Raw genomic sequence first — 21,781 nt, 5'->3', positions numbered from 1 at the left:
TTTCACTGGAGATACTAACTGGCTGGAACTTAGTCGTTCCGTGTGAATGTTTCTAATTTTACCATGGAACTTGACTTGAACTTGAAACATTGCCATTGCTGTATCCATGTGCTCTTACACTGACATTTGTTTACTCTGCAAGCTCAGGAAATTTACCATTCAAGTTTGGTAAAGTATGCCAGGTGATGTGACTGCATACGGGAAAATTACTTCGCAATAACAGTATCGACGCACGTAACAATGCAAAATAGGTTCCGTAAAAAATCGAGTTTGAAATTATTATTACAATTACAGGTCTTAAAATAGTATGATTTCATTTCATTTCTTGTCATGCACTTTCGGCATCAAAATGGTTTCTTCCAGGAAGGGGAGCCAGAAATAGAAGGGAGATCGAATGGAGATAACACAGGCCCAGTGCATGTTTATCATTAACCCTTTCCCTACCGAATTCATATTTCACCACCAGGTTAAGATGGTTGAAGTTAATGAAACACACCATATTCCATAAATGGTGTATTTTAACGTAATATTGAACATGTGAAGGCTGTTGAAAGCATAAATACTGTAAATTGATTTTTATGGACTAAAAATGCTATAACAGACCAAGCCAAGTGGGTGGCACACAGTCCATGTAGCCGACAATGAGATGCAAATGATATGCAGTTAAGGTCTCCTCAACTAACTTTCAGCTGGTTTTTCACTTTCTACTATTTTTATAGTATTTTATAACAAAGGCACAGACTTATTCTACCTGCAACTTAAAACTGATCGTGATTTTGTAGCTCATTCTTTACTATTTTTCATAGTTATCGGTAGCCGGTAACAGACACTTCGTGTTCGTGTCGGCTACATGGACGATCTGCCAAGTGGGTGAAAATCCATCATGTTTTTCGTGTTCAATACCGCTTTGATGGGGAAGTGATACTGTCTGGCAGGAAAAGGGTTAACACTGACCAAAGTACTCGGGTGTTTTCCTAATATTGGAAGATTGTGAGGGAAATCGATAGGGGCTTATCGAAGTTGGTCTCCAGTACAAATTGGCGTCCGCTGTAAAATAAATCATGTTCTTGGAAAGTACTCACATGTTTGTCACCTGTCCTGTCTCTTAAGGCAGGGTACTTGTCAACGAGAGCAACAGCAATTCTACCGTAGTCATTTCCAAGTTCAGAACAAAGAGAAGTGTAGAATCTTCCAGCCTCAGCTATGAAATCACAATCAGTTTGCTGATTTCTTCCGAGTTTCCCCAATGCAATATCCATTTCCAATGGAGCAGACAGTTTGGAAGAGGAACAGGGCTTGGTATCTTACCGCCTCTCTTCCATCCAGGTGGCACAAAGGTCATGGTTGAAGACTGCAGCACATCAGCCTGCAGACTCTGAAAGTTGAGGGGTTAGCCTCTACTTCTTGGGAAGTTACTTCCTGTGTGTTCCCTTTATTTTGTTCAGGAACCTGTAGGTGAATAGAACACAAAAAGATACCATAGTTTATTTTATCCATTAAGAGTTGAAAACAATGTACCTAAGTGAGGTAGATGAAGGTGAGAAGCAAGTAACAAGCGCAAGCGTACCGGCTCCATAATTAAATATTTACAGCTACTTTGGTCAATCTCTATGAAACAGTAAATTAAACTATAATTTTGGGAAACTTCCACTGATTTAAAATCAGCAACATCCTCATTTCTAAAATTTGTTTCAGACAATGTGCAGACGCATGACATACACGTACAACATTATCATCTAATAAAACTATAACACTCAGGGTTCAACACATTCACGCTGGCCCACTATCCTGAGTCCAGTAATTTGCTTGAAGGACCTGTAAAATGATTTTATGGGTAGTGCACGGGATAGTAATTTTTCGGCATTGTATTTAACAATAAATAAAGGTTTACCAGGCCTTTTGTTTTGAGGCAAGCCATTGCTCTGCTCACCTGCAGCTCGCGAAACAATGTAATACATAATTACAATGACACTCATGATAGGGAAATACGTGTGACAAATGTGGATCATCATGTTATCAAGATCCAATATAGAGAAAAATGCCAATGACATGAGTGCCACATGGCACTGCATATCACCATTACCCAAACAAATGTTTAATTTCTGATCGAACAGTTTAAATAGCATAAAGTGATTCATACAATGCTGGTGAACCTGCAGTGACTGCCACCCTATCGATGACTTAATCCGATTGGTGATTGGCTAATCGTGGAAATAATATTATGGTAAAGTGTCGCCATTTTTGGAAATGACCCAGACTGATTATTGTTTTCAGCAGAGCTATTCAGCTACTCTCTTAAAGGCACATGGGCTGTAACTTTTGGCATTATTTTCATGATTTTATATATTTAGATTAAAATTAGTTTCTAGAAATGTTTTTACTCAGAGATGTTTACCCAAGTATAATTATATATAATAATATATAATTATGGAACTGCATGGGGAAGTTTAAGTAAGACAAATGATAAATGGGTGCCGCACCGAAATATGGCCGCCGCTATGTACATGATAAACAGTGTAAATGGTGCGTGTACACTTTGAATCTTTACAAATACAACATGTTGCAACCCACTGAAAAGACAGGAAAGGGATTCACTCAACTTTGACAAAAAATTCTGTTTTTCACATTACATGGCAAGATTTGAAAATGGCGGGAAATTAAAATGAAAAAAAATCTGTTCAATTTCTTGCCTATTCTGCCACAAGCAAACATTGTTGATGTATAGTTAATGACTAAACGTTCAATTTGCAGATTGCAATGAATATCTGAGGAAACAGGAGGTACCTTGAGGTTGCACAAATTTCTCAGAGTTGCAGCTCATGGGCCTTTAATTTCAGGGAAATTTGTTTTATCACTCATCTGACTATTTTCAGGGGAGATTTTTAAATCATTCACGTGGATGATTTCAGGAGAGTGAAATTTAGCTCGCCTGCTATATTCCATGATAGGTCCTGATTCCCATGCTTGATTGTCATAGGACAGTAGAGCAGCACTTACTACACAATCAGAAAGGACCACAAAATTTCTGGCAGGACCACTACCATCAAAATTTTTACTGGTCCTGTTGTAGAGTCTGGTTTTTACTAGCTTTGATATCACAGCGGTGCTAGTGGCGGCTATTGAACGCCACAGTGTCAGTGACCCTTGACCCAAGAGCATTCGATAGCTGTCACTCCACAAAGCTGCGATATCACAGCTAGTTTTTTTTAGATGTGAGTTGAACCCTGACAGAGTGTAATTGATATTAAAATTTCCAATTTGCAAAGTCTTTGGAGTTAGTGTGCAAAAAATAAAAACAGGGCAGAGAGACTGCAACCAAATGACCTAGATGCATTGCTTGTCTGTTTTTATAACTGTTGATATTATAGCGCTTTGGGGACTATACTTGTAAAATACCTGAGGCATAATTCCAGGAGCTTCCTACGTAACCCAATCTCTGGTATCATTTCTACACAGTCTTTATAAGTAATGGACATCAAGACTTTGCCATCTATGTAATTATCTAATAACAGACAAAAGAGAAAAATGAACTGTGTGATGAACTGATATTACCAATGAGCGCACTTTGAATAATGGTACACCTTCATGCATTCAACAAAAACTTCCCTAACCTTTCTTCTTTTTACTTTCTCTGGTATATAGAAATGCAGTACTTTTGCTTCTGAACTTGGATGCAAACCACCATCTTGAAATCTTGTCAACCACATGTGCATGGGACAGGGCTCGAAATTAAATTTTTTCCCTGGTTGTCCCATTGGACTACCATTTTCTGAAGTTGGTAGCCCAGTGACAAGGTCTGGTAGCCCATGCATGAATGAAGATTTTTTTTGGAAAGGATATTTTAATTTATATCTAGACAACGAAAGATTTATTTTGCATGATTCTATCCAGGAAGTGAACTTTCTAGTCATTTGACATCAATACCTGCAGATCATAGCCTTAGAAGAACCGTGACGCCTCAAAGTTTGATGACTATTCACACATACGCAGAGTGTATATGCAAAATTTGATGGTTGCCATGACAATGACTTTTCACTCAGCACATGTAAACATAACATGGCTAAAAATAGATTGCCTATGTATGAATTTCAGGATGACAACTTGGTACATGCAGTCATGTTCCTAATACTTTCAAGGCAATTTTGGCTATATTTCTCAACCATAGTACACTATCATTGGATAATCTCGTACACTTCGGAAAGCGTAATTTGTGGAGGCCCGACAGATTTATCTTTGCAGTTTGAATAATTTTGTGTTTAATTGTAATTGATACATTGTGATTAAATAACTATGAAAATGAATTTTCATTGGCCATCATTTTCCGAGCCTGCCATCCAAGTACATCAGTTCAGATAATATTTTATTGAAAGTTTGTCGCAAGAAATTAAACTACACTGTCACCTTTTAATTTGCATAACAAAGTCATAGTCAGGCATTTGTGTCCAGCTGGGTTGACTGTATGAGCTTCGGTCATCTCACAGCTATCAACATCATGTCGCTCACTAAGTAATTTCATGTCTAAGGCTTTGGTAGTCCGTGTGAGCACTATTTCATGGGTTTTGGTAGCCCAAGGAAAAAGTTGGTAGTCTGTGGACGCAGGACTACCGCTAATTTCGAGCCCTGTGGGAGATGCACTTGCAGCAATAATTCGTTCAAATAGCTGAGTTTACGGTTTGCAACTTATACGACAACTTACAGTGACAGACTAGAATGAACACAGATAAGTGCCAGTTCCATGAATTCAGCACACTAACAAATTAAACAGTAAGGCACACTAGACCAAAAGGTGAATTTTCTCCTGATCAGGAGAAAAATTGACCTCCTAATCTGGAGAATTTCTCCCGATACGGAGACTTTTTGTGATAGAGTAGTTCTGCGTAATTTAACAGACATTTGCTCATTTAGAAAAGTGTACCAGGATGTTCATTATCAAATTTGATGGTGGGTTTACCATTGTTCCGAAAAAGTTCAACATTGCTCTCTTAGTATATCTTCACATTTATTCATACCCTCTGTAGAAAAGGCTGCACAGCAAATTGTCACTTTATATGAAAAATGTATTTCCAAAGTGTGGTTCAACTCAACTGCACTATTTATACTCCTTTGCATCTATCATCAAGAGCTCAACTTCATGTGAATATTGATACATCTCATGAATTCATAAGTGTGTTTCCTTTAAAAGTTCATGAGTTGATAAGAAATTTCCTAAGAAGTTCCAGACGCTGCCGCGCTGGCGTCAGGTTTATGTAAACATGTACATACCTGTGTAGCTGACTGTGTGTACCTAACCGACCGACGTGAACGTCATATTCCTAAGCTGCATTACATACGTACCGTTACATAAGCGATTCGTGTGATTTGTTCAAAAATAATGGGCAATATTTCAATACCACAACTGAAATGTGAATATGGTACATGATAACAAAAGATCACAGTTACAAAAATAGTTTTGGCAGCATAGTTAACAATTGCAACATTGTACAACTACCTGTCTGCATGCACAGTGCACACTTCCACTGACAAAATGCAACGTGGTTTCCGACACCATTTCTAACGCGAAGACGCTTCTTAGAACTTCACTTGAAAAGGTGTTTCTTATGGTGAAATTGCATCGATGACTGTAGTCTATAACTTAACAGTGCACAGTATCTGCTGTAAGTATGAGAGAACAGGCCCTGACAGCCGGTGGTAGACCAGTGCGAGAACGCACCAGAGTTGTGGACAACGTTCTCCAACATATCAAGTTCTACCAAGGGCGGCAACCAAGTATTTACTTACACGAAATCAGAAGAAACTTCTTGATGATAACGTATGTACGGCCGAAAACGTGCCATCGCTGGCAACAATCCACCAAGAATAACCAAATAACTGAGCATGAGTAGAAAGAAAATATCAAGTCTTGCCACCGAATCAATGACTCCAGCTATCGAACAATACCATACACTAGAGTTCATAGAAACTGTTTCTGACTACAATATAAATCAAATTCATAGTTTGATGAGTCTTCATTGATCCGAACTACAGACAAACGTCGTTTTGGACAAGCAGAAATCAGAACATCAGCAGTTGAAATACAACGGCATGCATCGAACACTACATACACGATTAACCTCCTTGTCAGTGCTACGGTTGTCGATCATTCTGATTTGATTGTTGGCCCTTCAAACGGGTTGGAGTTACTGGACTTTTTCGATGAGGCTGTTCAAGTTACGGATAATTTTGGAAATCAGTGTTTGGCTGTCGGTGACTGTTTGATTATGGTTAATTGCTGTTTCCACCACACGCGATGTGTTGAACAAAATCTCCAACAAATGTTGCAGGAGAAAGGGGTTTGACAGATTTACCAGCCACCATATAATCCCCAGTTCAACGCTTGCGACCCGTGTTTCAACTTATAAAGAGTGAGCTTAGATCTAATCAAGATTTCGCCTACATGTTCACTGAACTAGCGACTGCTAATCTAGCCCTGCGTACAGGTCTGTGTGGTCCCGGCGTTATACGGCCTCCACCACAGCCCTGCAACGGTCCATAGAGATAACGGGCGAGATTAAAAATGGCGATCTCAATGGGTAAACAACTTGTCGAGTACGTTTTGTTTCAGAAAACGAGCGGTTTTGGATGTTAGGAGTAGTTAATCGCATCTTTTCTGGGGTCGGTTAGAAGGTAAAGGTAAGCAGGGAAAGGATTTTGCCCCGACAGAGTAGAATTTCAGCCAAAAAGACCATTTTTTCATTGCGGTCCGGATCCGGACTGCAGATAGCCAGTTCTCTCCATAGACCATTGCAGGGCTGTGGTGGAGGCCGTATAACGCCGGGAACACCCAGACCTGTACAAAGGGCTACTGCTAATCATGCCATAGCAAACATTACTCCCTGTGCTTGTCGTTTCTTTGCGAGATGTGGTTTCATTTGAAAATGGGACTATCATCATTCTAATAATCGTAACTATAAGTTACGCACGTACATTTGCATGATTTATGCGGGTGTGAGGAAATGAACCAGCGCAATGTTGACTTTTAAAGTGAACCAGTGCAATGTTGAGTCTCAAAATGAAAGTTCCACTACAAGTTTTTTCTCTCTTGAAATGTGAATCTTAGTTTCCAATTTCACACATTAAAGTGTTTCTTTGTTGGCCAGGACTCTGCACAGCACAGGGGATAGGCAAGCGACCTTCGGCAATTGCTTGGTTACCAGATGTAAAATTTTATTTCAACATGGCTAAAAATAGCAGTAGAAGTGGTCTCGAAGTTGACATTTGTTGATCGTGAAATCGAGATTTCTGATGGTCGAGGATATTGTTCACCAGATACAAAGATCTTTGTTCACCATAGCATTGGAAGTGAACATTAATTTAAACACTAATTTCGATGACATTTTCACGTACAAAACTCATTGGTACCATGTAAAAACCAGGTAGATGGTCTATGTACAAAACGATGAAAGTCTAAAGCATCGATGATCGAGCGTTCCCGCGACCAATGTGCATTCTATGTAAGTCAAAACAAATGTGGCGCACGCGTGTTGTGTGCCCCAGCAAGTTATATTTGTTTGCGCCGTTTTTCTGGTGAGTTTGTAGCTATATCATTATTATATGGTTGAGGCGGTGAACTCTTTGAGGAAGTTTCCTATCAACTCATGAAGTTTCAAAGGAAACACACTGATGAATTCATGAGGTGGATCAATATTCACATGAAGTTGAGCGTTCGATGATAGATGCAAGAGAGTGTAACGTCGAAGTCATGTCCTCAATTCCTTCATTAACATTTTGGACAAAGTCTCCCGATCAGGAGAATTCTTTCATTTTAGAGAAAATCTGTCATCGAGTAGCTGTATCTAAACACATGTAACATGGCTAGGAAGTCTCCCGATCGAGAGATTCTCTCCAGATTGGGAGACTGAGAGCATCCTTGGTCTGCTACCTCCATGGTGTGTTGTGTGCCTTGCTGTAAAATGCATCTTCGTGTATCCAAAAATCTTCCAAATTATACTTGTCAAATGAGACATTGAGAAAAGTACTTACCTTTGAATCTACTCACAAGAACTGCTAAAACCATGAGTCTTAAGCCATGCTGCCACCTCATCTTCCGTAAATTCTTTACGAAGATCGCTCATCTTTATGCCTTTCCTGCGTGTGGGAAACGTTCGCGCCATACACCAATCCAGGTCTCACCAACTGCATATAATAACCGTCAACAACAGGCGCGTTTTTCTCATTGGTTGAAAGCGCACATGTGGTATTTACGGTAATCTCGCGAGATTATGGAAGAGTTGTGAAAAGACGTCTAAGAGGAAATCATAACCGAACTAACAAAGTGTTTCCATGATTTTCGTGCCGCCTGAGTTTGTCGGCATTTCAGGGATGGAGATACAACACAATTATGGTAACGTTTTTTATCACTGCTCATTTTGCAACAATTATTTCCATCGTGATAGGTATGTGAGTCACATTTCTAACCGACATAGACACCAGAGGTTCTTCCGGGTGTATTGTGGTGAAGGTAGTTGCGGCCTACCGTTCAGTAGCGTGAAAACACTCCAGAGGCACATCAAGCGTAAGCACAGAAACGTGGCTATGACAATCGACTATTCATCATCGCGTACAGTTGAATCCGATAATGTGAACCATGATGAACCCATGGAAGACGTGCGCGAGATTTCAAATGCAAACAATAGGGACATGAAGTTACAGGAAGCTACTTATTTTTTGAAACTAGCTGAAAGAGCCAAATTATCAGAAGTCGACACCCGAGAATTCATCGAAAATACCAGACTTTGCTTGGAAAGAAAACCGCCACTCTGAAAAAAAAACTTGAAGAACGTATCAGGATAGTAGTGGAGCTCCAGCAACTGTAATAGTGCCAGAATGGAAGACATCTTTGACTTGGATACACTTTTTGACGGGTTGGAAACGGAACACCTCCGGAAGAAGTTTTTCACCGAGGAGTTCGGTTTGTTAGTGAGTATAATTCAAATCTACGAATTAAGCGATTTTTTATTTACAAGTAAACACATCTAGATTAGATTGAGTTATCTACACGACCATACATTTAAGACGGTAACTAGTCACCAGACCCCGCGTTAACTGGACTTCGTACCCAAGTCAACACTACCCTGCATCCAAGTCATCTTGACCATGGAGCTAGTCCGTTTGCAGCTCCATGACTGGACCTTGAAATATGTTTGCCAAAGCATCCTTGCCCCTTACCAATAACTCAAAAGGTTTAAATTCAAGTTTGAGGTCATGATCCACTATTTGTGGTGACATTTTAGGGCGTGATGAATGAAATCAACCCGTATAGAACTGTTGACTTTCATTGCACAGGCAAACAGGCTGAAATATATGTTAACACACAGGGCACAGAAATCAGTCCCCTGGGGTGGGAGAGGGGTGGGGAGGGATGTTTTTTTGTGCAACGGTTTACTTTATTTGATTTTATAATTTTGACTGTGGTATTTCAAATAAAGATTTCGACTCAACAACGTCTGACTGCTTTATACATGTATATTACCAACATGTCCTTATCTCCTCTCCAACTTGTGTATACACCACTGTAATTGCTCCGAAAACATTGCCAACTTGCTAATCCCTGTCAGTATCAGCACATTAATTGATTGAGTCAACACAACAGCTGTCACAGTCAAACAGGTAGTAAAATAATGCCTGTGGGACAGCTGTGGTGTTGACTCAGTCAATTAATCTGATGATATGGACAGCAGATTAGCAAGTTGGCAATGTTTTCGGAGCAATTACAGTGATTTATAACACAGATTTGAGAGGGGATATGGACTTGTAGTAATAAAGAAAGCAGTCAGACAGTTTGGAGTCGAAATCTTTATTTGAAATACCATAGTCAAAATTAATAAAATTACTTGTAGTAATAAAGAAAGCAGTCAGACGGTTTGGAGTTGAACTCTTTATTTGAAATATCACAGTCAAATTAATAATAAAATCAATTAAAGTAAACCGTTGCACAAAAACCTCCCTCCCCACCCCAGGGGACTGATTGCTTTCCTCTGTGGTTAACACTAAAAATCTGTGAAATTTGAGTAAGTCAAATTATATTCCATACCTATCAATAATTTCATTTCGGTAGCCGGGCTGTATGCCCTACAACACCCTAAATACATGGTTAACTTCGGAATGTCAAAAATTGGACAACTTACTAGAAGCGTCAGTCACGTAAAAAATCTGTTCGGAACAGACTGGACTGCAGTTGTATCATTTTTATTTGTCCGTATTTGAGTATGATCGAATAAAATAATAAAGAAATAAATAGCCCACGGCTTTCTATAGTAAGTAAACTCTAACCTGTGAAAAGTTTAGTCCAATACATCTAGCCAAGAATTAGTGACGACTTCACAAAGTTGAAAACGGGCCTGAAATCCACTCACTGGCTCGGCGTTGACCATGGCCGCCATTTCGTTAATTAGCCGCGCCAAAGACAAACATGCCAGCATGTTTCCTGGGCCCAGTTTGGAATATTCCATTATGAAAGTCATACAGTTGGAGGGGACAGGATGTAAGCTTCAAAATGAGGGGTCACAATCGACACTCGGCCGAAAAATGTGGAAAAGGCATCAAAAATGAGACTTTTGATACAAAATTTTACCACAATTAACCTTTTGATCCATGATTGTGGCCCCTACATATAACGACCAACTATCATTTGTTCATTTAAAACTAATTTTTCGATGTTATGAGCGAACGCAAAAGTTGGAACCGCCCTGTTTTGAAATCATATATAAGAACAGTCTACATCCGGGTACTTGGACAAGCGGCTGGACCCAAGCCTGACTGTGTACGCTGCATGTGCTGCTTTCTCCGAAACGGTAAGGATTTTTACAGCACAAATTCAGTAGAATTTTGGCTAAAATGGATTGATAATGTGTTCCGATAGCCTAATATTCAACAGTTTACTACATTTCAACCGATTCTTTGTCAGAAATTTGGCATAGAAAAAGTCGATCGAGACATGAGCTGTATAGCAATTAGTATGGCCGATGAGGGCGTTTTCCCTGTGCATTTCTATGGGCTTACATAAAAACAAAAGAAATTCTGTTTCATATTATCATATAGGGTTGGTTTTTTCAATGTATTACTTTGGAAAACGCTGGTAAAATCAAACTGCGATATGTTTTTTTAATCTTGAGAATATTGTAGCGTGAAAGAGTATTTTCTCGTTTGAGTTACCAATATTCAAGTTTTAAATCGTGTTATTTTCAATGATGGATAGATTACTTTTATTATCTCATCATTGCTGTGATTGCACATGGTGTTGGTTAATTTGAATGATTAATAATAATGCTCATTTTTTTCTTTTTTAATATTGCAGATATATTGCAGCCATGACAATCTGTGTCACCAGGGTGACATTATTGCACTTGTGGTGAAGGCCCAGGAGGAAAATACTTCATTAAATCATTGAATCATTGAATAATCTGAGTATCAAGTCTTATAAAAATTGGATAATTACTCTGATAAAACAATGATATTGAATTTCATTTTAGAATTTATGAATGGCACCCACTATTGAAATGTTTAAACAGCATTTGGTATCCTTAATTTGAATCTGAGTCAATTATAGTACTATCTCTGAAGAAACTGATGGAAACCAGTGATATTAAAGCAAAGCAATGTAATATTGACTGTTTCTGTTTCCTTAGCAACAGTTGAGTTTGCAATTGTATTCACTGTATACTTCAGTAGCTGTGACAAGTAAAATTGAATCTTACAAGTACAATGTAGACAAAATATATATTGAAAGACAAGGAAAACTACCATAACAACGGGTAATTTATTCATGTTTTGTTTCCATGGTATAAGTGCATTTTGAACAGTTTCATCCTGGATAACCTGTAGAACAGTTAACTATCCTTCATTTCCATGGTCAGAAACATTTTCATTATCAATTACTTACCAAATGCTTGGAAATTATGGCAGTGTTAATTAATTATTCATAATTTTAATAAAATATTATGTTTCCATGGCAAAAGTATACCTTTATACAATTGGTCTAACTTAGAAATATATTCCCTGAAGATTTGGTGCAAATCGGTCGTGAAATGGCAAAGTTACAAGCATTTAACCAATTGTCTTTGTCTACATTTCATCAAATTTGGTGCCATTGTCTTTCCTATGCAACAATGGTTAAGATGACAAAGACCCTTCCAAATTAATTCCGAAATTTAATTCTTTAAAAATCCATATCTCCAAAATGGATAATCCGATTTTCATCAAATAAAGTGCATTCTTCTTCTTTTTGAGAGTTCTATCCTGATACAACATTTCTAATGCTGTGAAAAACATGATAAATTTTCACCTGAACTCCATAAACTTACATGTTTTGATCGTAAAAGGATAGAATGCAGCTTTGTACCCTGAATTTGTGTGATGGTAATAGTTTCTGATTCAGTAATCTAGCAGGGCAGTTACAGACAGTTGTTGTAGGCTAACAATGTAACAACTGTGAATGTGGGTCTGTGCATGTACTATAAGAAGAAACAGAATAACTTTCAACACAAGTGGAAATGATCACAAATAATTTCAAGAGATGAACTGTTTAGGAGGTAGAGTGTTCAGGCTTTTAATATAGGTTAGAGTGGGGTCAAGTTGACTTGGTCCAGTCATATAAAAACCATTTGAGATTTTACCCTAGCATTTTCATGGACACTTCGGAAAACTTCTTGTATATCATCTTGTTAACCATACCACTTGTCAAAATTATCCCTGGTTTTATATCATGTCATGCATGTTGCAGGTAAATCTTCATTTTCACAATCTGTCATTACCAATAAATGGCAAAAACGATAAAAGGAATTATGTTGCCAAATCAAAGTGCAGATTGACATTTTTTGTCACCTATTGCTAACCTGTATTTATTACAACTGAACATATGCAGGAGCCAATGCCTGTTAAACTTGGAGAAGAACTGGTCTGGTGTAATGGTAAACTTAAAGCCAAACAGCATCTGTGTTATGTTGTTGATTTTTTAACAGAATTAAAGGTAAGCATGTGTTGACACACATGTATTTCATACAAAACGTGAGTAGTAAAAATGAACTTTTATGTACTACGTCTGTCTTTATTTTTCCGTCTTCAGATTTTAGCTTATAAGTTATATTGATATATGTCTAAAATCAAAGAGAATTTTTATGGTAGGGTTGGTGGCGCATGTGTGTCTGTCCACATCAAAAACTCTAAAACCACAGAACCTACCATCCTAGTATTTTCTGTACAGGTGCATCTAGGGACGGAGATGTGAATTTGTTGAAATGAAAATGCCCATGTTAAAAATGTGGAAATGAGGTAAAAAAGGGCGAAATCTTCCAATTTGCTAAAGTTCCGTAACTACAGGCCTGGATTAGATGACACTTTGTATGCAAGTTTCTGAAGGCAGCCTAGTACATCAAAATTAGTGATACAGTACGATCTATGACAGCTTTTCCCCACACAGATCTAGATGTGGCCAGATGTTATTGAAGCCAAGTAGAAAGACAACTGGCCATGTCTATTACATGTAATAGTCAGTTTTACATTACTTCGCAGATATTAAACTAATGACACCTGTTTGGCTCATACATTAGATTGGTAATCCCCCATACATGTACCTTTTATCTGAAAACATTTTTTGAATAAAATTGTAGTCATTTTAGGCTAACTATTTATAAATGGACATTTCTTTGCCTAGCAAATTATTGAATAATTGCATTCTGAGTCCGCATTACAAGCCACAAGGTATACAGCATGTTAACAAAAGTTATTATGATCAAGTTTTGCACAATGAAACACAGAGCAATGGTGCAGTGAGAAATCTGAACTTCACTCTTTTTCTTCACCTTGTCACTCGTATTGCGATTTTTTCAACCCTACAGTGTGAGCAGGAAATTACGAAAGGAACTGCAAGCACCCAGTTAATGCAAATAGTGAGAACAGCCATTTTATCCCCTCAAATACATGTTTCGTGAAGTGTCAAAAACATGGGCAGATATAACATTTATATATAAACATCAAGAACATTAGGGTCAGTGGATGTTTTATAATCACAACCATGCCAGTGCCTGTTTGTGGAAAAGTTGGAATGTCAACCATTATCAAGAAAATAAAGATGTCTGATATCTAACTCTTGAATTTTCCTGGTTGGATTGCAAAAACTTGAGAGCCGCTGCACATTTCAACTGTGTATTTGGTGTGTAAATACATGTTCAACTTTGCAAGTGAATCTGTTCTTACAAGAAGTAAGTTGTCATTTACTAAAAGTTTGCCTATGAGCAGCAAGAGTGTTAACTTAGTGAATATCTCAATAACAGCTAGTCAGAATTTTTCATGTTGGTGAAGATTTGAAGAGACACAACAAAAGACCTCCAAGCCAATAATAAGTTCCTAAAATATTACAATTGGAAGATTGCAAGGGAAATTGATAGGGGCTTATCAAACTTGGTCTCTTTCATTTTGACGTTCGCAGTAATGCTTGCTGAATTACAAAATAATATTTACCTTAATTCCATACAAAACAATACTACAAGAGGACATCTTTACTTTGGTAGATTTTATCACTGATTTGATGTACCATGGTGCATGGTGTGTATATGTGTGTATTCATTGCAACAGGTGTCGAGCAGTTCATGCTCTGTCTTGGTATTTTGATTGATGCTTCAAGATGTTCATATATTTTCAAAAATGATTTCATTTATGAATATTACAAGCTAAGGTCTATAGAAGCTGTAACATATCGTACATACACTACACTCACTCTGTCCTGCCACATCTAACCATATGTGAGCAAACTGTGATTGATGCTATTTTTCTCTGTCTGTAATGTAGCACTAGCACTTGGCAATGCAGTCTTCAAAATTACAAATATTAATTTTATATCAGTAACGTACATATATTTTGGTAATTGTTCAACATAAGAAAGTAAGTTTTTCTGACTATATGTATATACCATAAAATTAAGGACATAATGACATCCTTGTCTTTTTTGCCAGAATTACTTGAACAATCCATATATACTGCAACATATTCTGGAAAGGGACTACAGCACAAATGAAATCTATGCAGATTTCTGCAATGGCGAAGCTTTCAGAAATCATCCAGTGTTCCAAGAAGACAGAAGAGCCTTGCAGGTTATTGCCTATGAGGATGACTTGGAAGTTGTAAATCCTTTGGGATCGAAAGTAAAGATACACAAAATAGGTACAGAGTGTTGTCCATGAAGTTCTCAAACATGATTTACAGATAATTTTGTGAACAACAACTCATCAACCAGTCTTATCGTTAAGGGTGGTATCCCAGTTCCCCAGTCATTTTACCGGGGTTCCCTTTGGTATATCAATGCAATTAGATTAAGGGACAGTAGCAATGTTAGTGGGGTTCCAAATCATTTACCAACATTCCCCAACCTTAGCAAAAACGCTGTCAACAGTATTTTCACATGTAAATAGGTAGATGTTCTTATGCTGAATACTATTTGGATGTGATAGATTAAAATTAAATGTTCCGCTGAAAGATGATCCCTTGAGGTGAAACAAAGAAGCATGAAGAAAGAGGAAAAAACTTCACATACTGTACTGGTATATGTATATTTTGGGGGAGGTTTTCTGTGGATTTTGGAAATAATGTTATTAACAGTTGAATTGCATGATGATTCTACTTAACCATGGTAAGCCTGCTGCTCAGAAAGTTTTTCCTTTGTATTTTTACTTTTAGCTGTGTTTTACTGGTTTCTTGGCAATATTCATCCTCGCCATCGTTCTTCTGCAAGGCACATTCATCTCATGTGCATTGCATTGACAAAACATGTGAAGCAGTATGGTATTGACAGAATGGTGGCAAATTTCATTAGTGGTGTGAATAAGCTCACTGAAGTAAGTACATTTTTCAAAAGTGTAAGCTACCATTACAGTAATACTGTGTCACAATGTTGGTGGATGAAAGCTTTTCTCAATATTTGTATGTATCGTGGTAGACATATATCCATTCTCGATACCTGCTCTCACCATTTACTGACATATGTCGGTGGTTCAAGATAAGATAGAGTTGATTGTGTATCCCAATGCATATTTGAAAGATAGACATAAACATATTTTGCTGAGTAATTATAAGAAAGGGATAGAAAAGAGCATATAGAATGTTTGTGATAAAATTATTCTTTTCCTTCATTCAGGGTTATATCATGAATCTGCGTGGAGAGGAAAAGCTGGTGAATGGAGCATTGTTGGCATTCATTGGAGATACCCTGAGCAGTAACTTCATTGCTGGTTTCAAAGAATCTGTGTCATTTGCTGAGAGGAAATGTAGAACCTGTCTCTGCAGTACACAGGATATGAAAACCAAGGTAAACATAGTCCGGTGACTGTGGTAAACAATATCCTGTGTTGGTGTCCATGGTACATATTAAACCTTGTCAAAGAGGTATATAATGAGTGGTATGATTTCTATGATAGCTATACTGGTACTTGGACAATCACAGAGTGTTTCCAGGGAATTTCTGAATCTCTGGGAAGGGATTTAGGAACTAATGGTGTTTGAATCGCTACCACTGAACAATACTTCTCTAAGTTTCATCACAAACTCACACATATACAAGTTTAAAAACAATTGTTCTTTGACAGCAGTATGGTGCCTTTCACAAAACAGCTCCTAGGATGTTACCTATATATTCCTAATCAATCCTACGATAAACTTTTTAAGTTTAGTCCTTTTTATTGTCAACTGCCATCTTTAAATTCACCAGTACAACCAATGTTTCCATGACCTGAGAGATTTCAACATCAAATGCTAATATGTACTGAATGTCCATGCATTGAAATTTTAGTTCCCAGGTTGCAAGTTTGAATCTTGAGAAATAGTTCAAATTGTCACTGATTGTGGTATTGATCAAATGTATCAAACATAAGAGAGCTGTGAAAATTAATGCATTTGTTAAACATAACAACACTTTTGTAGTAGAAATAAACCAAATGTCAAAAAGGTGAATTTTGAGTGAAGCATTGCAGGGTATATGGGCTAAAGAATTAAATTTTTTTCTGTAAGTCTTGTTCACACTCACAGACCTTGGAACAGTTTTTTTAAGGGTAGGGCAATCTCTTCTAAAACTTATTTTTCCTAGTTACACTGAAGTTGACAATCGCTTTTCTTACCACTGTTTGCACATGTTGCCACTTCTAGCATTTTTAGGACTTGTGTAGCTGCCCAATGTAACCAAGTTTGGTAGACACATTCACACAGACAAGTCATGCCTGACCCACATCTTTTCAAGGCCTAAGCGCTTTTCTCCCATAGGAGAAAACCTAGCTGGCCTGGCCAAGGCAAATCTGTTCAAATTCATTTTCCATGTGTTCCAAAAATCAAGATCAGCCCAGACTATGTAGAGCAGGAGAGTGTCAATCACTAAATGTCAAAAATTCTTTTCAAGACCTAATCCTGTATGTACATTTGCAATATATACATGTAGATACATTATGAATTTGGTTATGATGAATAACATTTTAGCTCTCTGTATTAGTTTTCAGATGAAGAGTTTGATAAACGTGATCTTCAGCAACACCTGCATCATTGTGAATTGTTGTCAAATTCAACTACCAAGCAAGAGAAGCAGCACTGGTCGAAGACCTATGGAGTAACACAGTTGAGTGTTTTTCATCAGACATTGGGTTTCAACATATGCACAGGATTTCCTCATGATATGATGCATGTTTTGTTGGAGGGAGTTGTACCACTTGAAGTCAGCTTCTTCTTAGATACTGCATTGGAGAGCAATACTTTTCGATGAATCAAGTGAATGCCAAGCTTAAGTTCTTCAGTTATGGGTATTCAGAAAGAAAAAATAAACCTTCACCAATTTATAAGAACAACATTGATTCAGGGGACACTAAAATAAAACAGTCAGGTAAGTGGCAGAAAAACTTAGGGGCCGTCGATAATAAAAGCTGATGCACAACAAACGTAATTCTTTCGTGGGAGGGGGAGAGGTAAAAACTCATTTCATTTTGTGTACACCAAAATGACATAAGGATTTTTGTCTATTATTTTCGAAGTGCGACTTTGCAGCGAGAACGCAATACTACTTCACGTTTATCGAGAACAGGATGACCACAAAATACGGAGACAGAAAAGACAATGAAAAGACATAAATGTGAAATAAACAGCTGTATGCTTTTCCCAACGTGAAACATGTAATGAAACATTTTCCTACGTGAAAAATACATTAAAGTGTTCTGTGTCTTCAAAAGTGAAACGCGTAAAGTGGAGGTTTATGAATTACTGTGCACTTCCCGTTTTTTGTCACGGGCGTGCGGATCAGAGAGGTGCTTGTGGGTTTGTCAGAAACGGCATTATAATACGAAATTAATTTCGCCTAAGAACTTTCATTTTGAGGGGGGAGGAAGGGGGTTTCAAGTAAAACGAAGGAATTGCGTTTCTTGTGCTTCAGCTTTTATTATCGACAGCCCTAAGACAATGCACCATGAATGAAGTAAGAGGTCTCTATATTTGATTGTACATTATGTATGAAGACTTGCCTTCAGTGATTTTTTCAAGCTAAGCAATTGACTGAACCATGACTGAATCAGTCAAGTTTAAAGAATTTTACCTGCAGACAATGGAATAAGTCTGTACATATATCTGTCATTTTGTTAATTGTGTTCATATTTGTCAAGTATGATGCAATGGAGAACACTCTTAACTGAGTGCAGTTACTGCATTCTATACTGCCAATATATCTTAAATTATCACAGCTGTATATGCACAGGTATTTTGTGTTGAAACCGCAGCTCTCTGATGTTCAAATGGCCTGCAAATCATTGTTTTGAAGCCTTGTATCACTTATGTGTTATTCAAACATTAGATACCCTTTAAACGGTCACAAAAAACAGAGAAATTGCTTTTCTATGTTTATGAATTTTCATGACAAGGAAAGCCACTCCCATACTCATCATTTCTGCAGAAGAATTAAATTGCCTGTCAGGTGTGTACTAATACAGTTGCACTTTTATCTTCTCAGCTAGTCAGATGCTACTTCTTTGTGAGATATTGCCTTTCCTCATTGGACAGAAGTTACCTCAACATGATCATCGTTGGAAGTCCTTTCAACTATTGAGACAGATTGTTAGACTCAGCTCATCCTTTGCACTTCATGAGAGGCATATTAGTATGTTAAGAGTCCTTATCCAAGAGCACCATCAGTTATTTGTAGAAGTGTATGGAGAAGAAAACTTCATGCCAAAGCACCATTTCATGACACATTTCCCTGCACAAATTCAAAGGTATCAAAAGCTTTAATTTTACTTTAGTATTGGCATTTCTCAAGATATCTCACTTGTTTTTGTATTTGAAAATGTATTGGTTGTGCATATTCCAATCATTCACTTTTAACCTTTTGATCAATTTGCTAGATTCTGTTCAAGTTGATGAATTGAAAAAAGTCATTTGTGAAACTTTTTAATAGAATAACTGCAAGTAGTGAGATGGACACAATACTGCTGACATGAGGAATATGATACAGTGGAATCTGCCTAGTAGGAGTACATACAATATAGCAGTTATACCTCATGTCACCAACTGTGATTCTATTGTGCTCCCCAATTAACGGACTTGAATCAAGTCTACTCTGTTTGCCTGTGTACTGGTCCAACTTTGCCAATCATCAAAACAATTTGTTTTTGACCAAACAATTGTAGTTACAGAGGTAAATCAGGTATGATCTTTATTTGTTGATGGAGTTCAGGCAGAAGAAAATAACTAAAACAGCCACTATAGGAAATAAGTACGAGACTGGAGCAAGAAAGTGACGCTTTCTCGCAATTGGTGAGAATCTCTTGTCATTCTCACAGCTACTGGTGAGATTATTTGAATTCTTATCGGTCAGCAGTGAAAAATGCACTCCTTGGTGAGATAATATATTCTCACCAAGCACTGTTAGAATGGTAATTTTTATGGTGAGAATCAACCAGACTCACTATTCATTGGTGAGAATCAGCCAGACTTGTTGTTCACTGGTGTGAATCAATCTGGTTAATTCTCACCAGTGAACAATGAGTCTGGTTGATTCTCACCGTAAAAATTACCATTCTCACAGTGCTTGGTGAGAATTTCCATTCTCACCGATGAGAATCTATTATCTCACCAAGGAGTGCATTTCTCACTGCTCACCGGTGAGAATTTTTAAATTCTCACCGGTAGCAGTGAGAATGACAAGAGATTCTCACCAATTGCGAGAAGGCGTCACTTTCTCGTTTGAGTCTCGCAATTTTTTTCTATAGTGAGCTGGTTTGCGTTATTTACAGATTTGGTCCATTGAGACAACATTGGTGTATGAGACTGGAAGCTAAACACAACTTCTTCAAGAATGAGGTATCTTGTAATTTCAAAAATCTTGCAAAGTCATTGTCACAAAGACATCAACTCTGGATGTGTTCTCAGTTGGTACCAGGAAACACTGAGGCTTTTCTATATGCTGGCCATGAATTGCGTGGTGGTGAGTTGTTGATTAAATAGCATCCAATAAAGGGACAGAAGCAGTAACTCTTAATGCTGTTTTGACTGTTTTTGTTCTTTGTATTTACTTCACTTTCTTGTTCAACAATCTAAAACCTGTAGAAATGTACAGTATTCAGCTTATCAACACAGCTTGTACATGTATAATGAACATTGTTATTGCTGACAAGTGAATTTCAGTCCACACTAAAATTCAAAAATCAGTTGTAAAAAATAACAATGAATACACTTTACACACAAACTAAAGCATGTATTCACAAGCTGAACACTGGGTATTTCAATATACTTTTGAGAGTTGAATAAGAAATTGAAGTAAATACTCAGAACAGAAACAAAGAAAAACGTCATCATAAATCACAGCTACTGCCCCTTAAAGATAACTTTGTGTCAAATGTCAGGATTTGAAATGTAAAAAGTAAATGCCGATGGTTTTGTATGCAGTGTTCATATTTTAAACTGCATCTTTCACATGTACAATGTGCCAGCATTATTTCTGTTTGTGTTTTAATTAGCTCTAACATGGATGAAAATCTACACATTTCACTTGAATACCTGCCTACAGGGAACTTCTGAACCGCCAGTCAGCATTACAATTTGCCACTCAGTTTTATATTGAAAGTGATATTGGTATTTCTAAGACACTGTTTATTGTGGAAGTGAAATCGCCACTGGATCAAGTGGCAATTATTCATGTCATCAACATTGGAACAGACATGTGTCTCACAAAATGGACTCTCAACACATGCACCATGTAGGTGCCTAGGTATACTGCTGAATAGCTGTCCAGATTTCACAAGTGATCCCTTTGTAAAAAAGTAAATGTAATGATTTATGAGCAGAACAAAATGAATTGATGTTCAAAATCAAAGATAACTGAAAACTTCATTCGTGAAAATTAGGTACTTTATGTAAACGGCAAACACCCTCTTTTTGCAAGCCTTTAATCTGACCAAAATTGTGAGATTGTGGGAATTTGTTTTGTAAAATTCAGGACCCTGGTAAATCCTTCTATGCAGACAGTATATATTCAACCTCTGTGTTATCTAGACAAAAGACAAGGCTATTTTGCTAGCTGTACAGTTGAGAAATAGGGTTTACATGCAATCTGCATTAGGAACTTGTACATGGAAAATGTCATCTCAGACACATGGTTACACTCAAATATATAACATATGATAAAATGAAAAAAGAGGCAGTTCTATGATAACTATGATGACAGAAAGACTTCTTAAAAATAAAATATACACCAAAAAGCATCTTATAAAATCCCTAGCTGTTCCCTGTTTTT

The 21,781-nt window shown here is 37.4% G+C and overlaps 1 protein-coding gene across 3 annotated transcripts; it reads left to right on the top strand.

The window, feature by feature from the left end:
* Positions 1–8,165: 8,165 nt before the first annotated feature.
* LOC139141750 (uncharacterized) lies at positions 8,166–20,508 on the top strand. 3 transcript variants are annotated; one of them, XM_070711378.1, is made up of 8 exons: positions 8,166–8,955; positions 12,899–13,003; positions 14,985–15,192; positions 15,706–15,863; positions 16,163–16,333; positions 17,504–17,625; positions 19,005–19,262; positions 20,283–20,508. In XM_070711378.1, exons 1-8 carry the CDS (start codon positions 8,863–8,865, stop codon positions 20,491–20,493), a joined length of 1,326 nt encoding a protein of 441 aa, XP_070567479.1. In that variant the 5' UTR covers positions 8,166–8,862; the 3' UTR covers positions 20,494–20,508. The 3 variants fall into 3 exon arrangements, 2 of the variants coding, with proteins under 2 accessions (XP_070567479.1, XP_070567480.1); XR_011554229.1 differs by lacking the exon at positions 20,283–20,508 and having other exon boundaries at positions 17,504–17,887; positions 19,001–19,181; XM_070711379.1 differs by lacking the exon at positions 20,283–20,508 and having other exon boundaries at positions 8,168–8,955; positions 19,001–19,181.
* Positions 20,509–21,781: the final 1,273 nt, after the last annotated feature.

Source organism: Ptychodera flava, chromosome 10, assembly GCF_041260155.1.
Source record: "Ptychodera flava strain L36383 chromosome 10, AS_Pfla_20210202, whole genome shotgun sequence".
In the NCBI taxonomy this organism is placed as follows: Eukaryota; Metazoa; Hemichordata; class Enteropneusta; family Ptychoderidae; genus Ptychodera; species Ptychodera flava.
The sequence above is the reverse complement of the archived record's forward strand: the minus strand, read 5'-3'. Positions and strand labels throughout refer to the sequence as shown.

Coding starts and splice junctions, on each gene's coding strand:
- LOC139141750 (XM_070711378.1), top strand. CDS start 8,863: ATGGAAGACATCTTTGACTTGGATACACTTTTTGACGGGTTGGAAACG. Junction 13,004..14,984: donor ATTTTTTAACAGAATTAAAG/GTAAGCATGTGT, acceptor CTTTTTTGCCAG/AATTACTTGAACAATCCATA. Junction 15,864..16,162: donor GTGTGAATAAGCTCACTGAA/GTAAGTACATTT, acceptor TCCTTCATTCAG/GGTTATATCATGAATCTGCG.